This window comes from Magallana gigas, chromosome 10 (assembly GCF_963853765.1).
Source record: "Magallana gigas chromosome 10, xbMagGiga1.1, whole genome shotgun sequence".
In the NCBI taxonomy this organism is placed as follows: domain Eukaryota; kingdom Metazoa; phylum Mollusca; class Bivalvia; order Ostreida; family Ostreidae; genus Magallana; species Magallana gigas.
The window spans coordinates 5,633,568-5,640,116 of NC_088862.1; the positions used below are offsets into that span (position 1 = coordinate 5,633,568).

At 33.3% G+C, this 6,549-nt stretch overlaps 1 protein-coding gene across 1 annotated transcript; it reads left to right on the top strand.

The window, feature by feature from the left end:
- The first annotated feature begins 788 nt into the window (after positions 1–788).
- On the top strand, positions 789–6,304 carry LOC136272479 (probable G-protein coupled receptor Mth-like 3). Its single transcript, XM_066074112.1, has 2 exons — positions 789–1,962; positions 3,928–6,304. Exons 1-2 carry the CDS (start codon positions 1,888–1,890, stop codon positions 5,479–5,481), a joined length of 1,629 nt encoding a protein of 542 aa, XP_065930184.1. The 5' UTR covers positions 789–1,887; the 3' UTR covers positions 5,482–6,304.
- Positions 6,305–6,549: the final 245 nt, after the last annotated feature.

Below are 6,549 nucleotides of genomic sequence, written 5' to 3' on the forward strand. Positions count from 1 at the left end.
GTGAATTCTAGCTGCAAGAGCTGCTCCTGCGATCCATACTGCATGTTCTCTTTGACCCCATGTTGCTACCAAAGCTTCTTGCTTACGCCAAATGTGCACTGTCGAGATTTTGCATTACTATCCAAAACATTTACAACGCAGTCATTCAACTATGTCGTGGACGTTTGTCCACCCATTGCAGACAGAGAATTGGCCCAAAACTGTTCATGGGAATATAACATGATAGAGAAAATGAAAACACCTCCAGTAGTTGATCCTGAAACTCAGATTTCCTATAAGAACAGATTCTGTGCAGCATGTTATGGTATACATCGAACTGAAAATTGGAACCTTGAGTTTAATTGTTTAAAACATCAAGATTTTAACTATTTATCATCGTATGAAGAAATTCTGAGAGCAGCAAGGGAAGCAAAATGTAATATTTTGCATGTTTCTCAATCATCATTTAATTGTGGCATTCAAAACAACATCGTAGCGAAATGCAACGTTTCTGGTACTTGGAAAAACTATGACAGTGACATCGAAAAAGCATGTCATAGTGACTTTATTCTAGAATATCAGATGTATAAAAACATTTTTTGTGCTATGTGTAACCCGCCTGTCCCTTCCTCAAAAGTCCTGAAGAAAAAATGCTTATACAATTCACAGAGTAATTTAAACAGAGCTTGTTTTAGTCAGCCAGAGACAATGCTTTCCTATCCATACAGAAATGTGTTTTGTAAACATTACATCGATCAAACAGGTTCTAGAGGAAGTCGTATACTTACACAATATACCTCTCGATACTTGAGAAACGTCTCCAATCCATTTGAATATAACATTATCGTTAGATTGAGATTTGAAACTATTCTTGAAAATATAGAGAACGAAAGGAAAGTAGAAGTCGTCAGATTCCGTCCATCACTATCTGATCGACTTCAGATTAATATAACTAATCTGATGCAAGTGAGTATTGCAGCCTTCGGTGAAAAGAGATGTGATTCTAATGCTTTTTCATCTATACTTCGACACTCTAAAGAATCTTGTTCCTGTCATATTGGGTGTACAACAAATTGCTGTGATGATCTTGCATTCCGACAGCCACTTTCGTGTATCAACGATGCCTTTCCTCCACAGACAACTGAAAATAGTGGTTATTATGTAATAAATGAGTGTCCTAAGACAGATCAAGCACTCTATTCACTTTGTACATCCACTAACATAGAAGATGACATTTCCCTTCAATTGCCTGTCACACATTCGGCTTTTACAAAGTATGTTAACTATCGCAATGTTTATTGCATGATTGGCAATTTAAACACTTCAACAGTAAGTCAATATGAATTGCAGAATAAGATAAGATACAACACTGAATCGTGGATCGTAAGGATTGTTTGCTCTGTACCCGTAACGCTTGATTGGTCAAACGTGAATTCCTTCATTCAGTACACGAAAGACATAAACTGCAAGCATTCCCTTTACCCACACAGCGAGTCAATTGTATGCGAAGATAAAACTGTGGATGTTGAAAACTGTAATGAGACTGGGACTTGGCAGTCTTTTGATTCGGATGTTTTGAAAGCTTGTCAGGACTTGGAGAAATTTCGTTTACCTATTCTGTATGATAAAGCGCTCAATACATCGTATAGCAACAAGTTTTGCAAGATTTGCAACCCTTATTACGTACCCTAAAATAAAACATCGATTGCAGAGTGTGACAGCCATTGGACGCCGGACTCAAATATTACTGATATATGCCATTCATTGCCAGATGTGCACGTTTGTTCTCAGTATAAGAATATCGCTTGTGAAATTTGCAATGGTGATTTAGGATGTGAGTTTGAATACAGCAAAGTGAAAAAAATTGAACATGAATATGTGTTCCCTGACAGTAATTCATATAGATCAATGTTTGCGTTATCTTCTTTTGACTCGACCCAAATAATATCAAAGGAATGTTCTCAGATTGAAGTGCCCTTACAGGTATTCATTGATGTTTGTGTCAATGTTCATAATATATATATATATATATATATATATATATATATATATATATATATATATATATATATATATATATATATATATATATATATATATTTCAACTAAATACTCCTTGTTTTGGAGTATTTACCATTCACATGTTATGTCAATTGCTACCCCTGCATTTGATTTTTTAAGGACAACAAATCAATTATTAGATTAACCTTAAATTTTGACAAACGTTGTATGATATGTTTTGGCCATTAACAAATATTTAGTGAAAAAAAATGCAAATATTTAAGCTTTAGGATTAAGCATTTTCCTATATCTTGATACAGAGCTCTTTATATTAAGGAGGTACATGTAAATATAGCCTAACAATGGGCACGCCCATCCAACACTCTTTAGGTGGCTCACTACACCTTGAAATATCTTCTCAAATCAGCAGAAAATTACTTAATTATGATAGATATCACAATGGATAAGAAATATTTAAGTCAAAACGGCAAAAAAATTGGTAATTTTGGATGAAAAATTACATTTTCGAAAATTTGATTCATTAAACATTAACAAATACTCCAGGCGGATTCGAACTCATGATCTGCAGTTCAGAACTCCAATACTCTAACCACTGAGCTACGACGATATACAACTCAATCGAACGATATAAACAATTTAACAAAACATTTAAATCGCCATCTTGTGATGTAGTGTCTTTAAAAGTATAAGTGTAGGTGTTGTGAGGTACATAAATGAAATGCCGGAAAACAACATAAAGTACCATAAAAAGAACTACTATATTTGTGTTTAAAATATTTTAACGAAGCTCGCGGGTTTGCTTACGTCACAGTAGGATTCGACGTGAATAGTTGACCATCATAGCTAACTCATACATTTGTTTTTAAAATAACAAATGGTCTTTAGAAAACAAAATATTTGAAAAAAAGCTAAATTACAATTTATACAAACATTTATAATTATTTTAAGACGTGACTAACATTGTCACATTCAATTCTATTGGAAATTAATGTGCGTTGAAGGTCTTCTATTTAAAATCATGTTAAGACCTGTAAATTGAACCTGTGTGCATTAACTTCGCTTCTTTTAAAATTATAACTTCCGTATTTTCAACTGCCGATCTAACTATCAAAATCATTTTGGTTTTAGCTAGTTGTCGTATATCGTATGCGATTACAATCTTATTAATAGGTCAATAGTTGTATGGTAATTGTTTTTGCATTGGTTGACTCAGAGCTAGTTTCATGAAAAGAAAAGGAGCCATATTTATTCTCTTTACAACCTTACAATAATTGCATTCGTGCATTCGATAACATTCATAATAATGTTAGTTAGATTTGCATGTTCTAAAATGTGTAATTCAGCAAGTCTTGTAAATCAACGCATTTCCATTTTATGGTTCTTGGACGTAAGGAATAATGACGTCGGGCTAACGTCATAATGAAAATATAAGGTTTTGTGATATTTTTTTAAAAATTGTTTTGCAAAAAATTGGCCGAGACACATATTGATTAATTTTTATGTGTCGATTCAAAATTATCTCCTCTGTTCTTGTGTTGAGTAAAATTACGTTCGCCTGAACTGTTTACAGGTTTGCAGTAAAGGTTTGATACGCGTTTCCCGACTAAGATATGCATTTTACCATATTTTATATTGAAATTGCGTTACTTGATTTAAACAGTGACACTGTGTTTGAAACACGATAAAATTATTACCACGCATACGAATCTCAAATAAATATTAGAAATTAAACTCTGAAACCTTGATCACGCGGACAAATATTCAGGGTAGGTTTTCTCACAAGCAGTAAACCCGCGAGCTACCTTAATTTCAGTCATTGCCCATCAAATAACCCCAGGAAATTGGAGAAAAAAATTAAAAAGAGATAGTAAATAAATCATTAATGTACATGTACCATAGATAATTTGCATATTCTTTGTATTTCAGGGCACATGCAGGAGGATAGAATGCTTTCCAGGAAAAATATACTATCAGAATGCTTGTGTTCCTCTCTTAAACAGTGCATCTAATCTCAGATATGGAATGTATGTCGGAATGGATGTTACTTTGAAACAACCACTATTTAACAGAGATGTTTTGAATTTAATAGAAATGTGGACACATACTAAAATTGCTAATATCCTTCGAATAGATCAGTGGAAAATTCAGTTCGAGAATAGTACTTTTTTAAATTGGAAGTCTTGCAATACAAAAGCTACTTTTTTTTCAATATCTAGCAGAGTAACATTTTACTTGCATTCAACCCTGGGTAATAGGCTAGATGTTGAAGTTGGCCTAACAAAGTTCACAAAATCAGTTTACCAAACAACACTTTCTGATTTTTATGCGGTTATTCAGACGTATCAAAGTCCAAAGCTCGAGCCTGTAATTGAAAACCATGATGATGTTGGTGCTTGTAGGCGCTTTTCAGCAGTGTACAATACTACAAGTATGCATTTTAAATTGGCATTGATAAATAACCTTCTCGTTTGCAAATTGGTCACGCTTACGCACGACGAATTTGTGGTAGAGTCCATGGACAGAATACGGTTGGTGCCATCAAATCGGTTGCTTTCTTTTCAGCATTTCCGTGTATCTGATGATGGTAATTACCAGACGTGCATTGAAAATATAAAATCTGATTTTGTTGAGGAAAATTCATATATCCAAAACCCATTGCCTGCTGTAACTGGTATATGTACTATAATATCTATTGTCTGTCTTTTCTTAACATTTGGAACTTACTGTCTGTTTGAGAGCTTACGAACCGTACCTGGTGTTAACAGCATGTATTTGATGGCGACTTTATTCTTTTTACAACTTCTCGTCTTGACCCGAAATTACTATATCATCGCACCAACAGTACCAAGAATTTTGCTGTTTGCGTTGACACATTACATGGTGCTATGTGTATTCTTTTGGCTAATGACATGTTCATATCACATGTTTTGTGTCTTTGTTAAACAATCTATTAGTGTTTCTATGACAGACAGACGGCGTACTCTATCAAACTATTGCATTTACTCTTTCGGTATGCCACTTCTAATTATTGTGGGCAACGTCTGTTTTTTCCTCATTGCCTCCTCTGGACAGGAGTTTGGTTATGGAAGACAAAATACTTTGACCGATGATAAAACGGCGTACATTGTAACTTTTATTACTCCGTTGTCGGTTATTTGTCTGACAAATTCATTTTATTTCATTACAACTGCATATAAAATCAAATCTACACCAAAGGTCAAAGGTTTGGACCAAAGCAGACTTCATTTTGTAGTTTGTCTCAAGCTCTTTTTTCTAACAGGTCTGACGTGGGGTTTTCAAATTATCGATTCGTTCCTTGAGTTATCAGTTCTATCTTACATCGTCGCTGTATCGAATGGGTTACAGGGATTCTTTTTGTTCATGAGCTACGTTTGTAATACAAGAGTGTGGAGAATGTACAAGGAACTTTGGGAGTCCTCCATGAAATGGTTTCCAACGGGTTCCTCACATCTATCGTGATGCAGACATTTGTTAATATTGTGGTTTTAAATTGTTGTTGAAACACCAAAAAAGTATCAATTACACTATACTTCAAAAATAGTAGTTCTCTTCTATTCTTCATCATTCTAATTTTACTAGCCTTTAAGACGAATGAAGGAATGTTGTTAGCGTTATCTTTTCTTCGTTATTGATTTTTCATGTTAGAACTTTGCAAGTTGTTTGGGTAAAAATTGTCTACGATGCCCGCCATTTGTTCATGCAGTTGAACACCGCTTTCCGTTTTTGTTGTCAAGTTTAGCCTACCACAGAGTAAGTAATGATTAAATGATAACTTGTTTATTATTCTTAATAATAATTGAATTTCATATTGTATTGTTGTCGTCTGCAACAAATTCAAACATTGCTTGGTTTATTTTGAACGACTTTCTTTGAATTATTTGCTTAACTTAATATTGATAATTTTATAAATGTTATTCTAGATGATTTCTGATAATTTTGAGCTAATATTTATGGTGAACTATATTTCTAAGTGTTATGCTGCTGCATGTTTATTTCTGTAATTGTCATAAGCTTTAGGTATTGTGTTAGTTTTGCTAACTATATTAAGTATCATATAATATCAGTATGTAAATTTATTTTGTATGAAATTTAATGTGTTTCTCACTGTATCCTTTATTTATATATCAGTCGCTTACATGTACCACACAAGCATAATATACACTGTACATTATTACACAAGTCTCAATGAGTTGTTGTTGATGTATATTGGAGGAAATACATTCTGTACCGGACCAGGGCGTCATCACGTGACAGAACAGTATTGTAGAAGACCGGTTTTAGAGTTTCCAAATTTACTTAAATTTTTTTTTTATTTATAAGATATTTATATACCTGCATGATGAATTAAAAATCGTTTAAAACAAAAACACCAACTTTTCACTTTGTGTCTCTGAAGTATATTCACAAATATAAATGTACAAATACATTGATAGAATGCGTCAAATTTGAATAAATTGTTTGTTGTTGTGGTTTTTTTTATTTATTTTTGTTTCAATATTGGTATAAAAGATGAAGTTATGACTTTTA

Excerpts from the sequence above, each read along its gene's own strand:
- LOC136272479 (XM_066074112.1), top strand. The coding sequence starts at position 1,888 with ATGTTTGCGTTATCTTCTTTTGACTCGACCCAAATAATATCAAAGGAA. Across the intron at positions 1,963-3,927 it reads AGATTGAAGTGCCCTTACAG|GGCACATGCAGGAGGATAGA; the intron begins GTATTCATTGAT and ends TTTGTATTTCAG.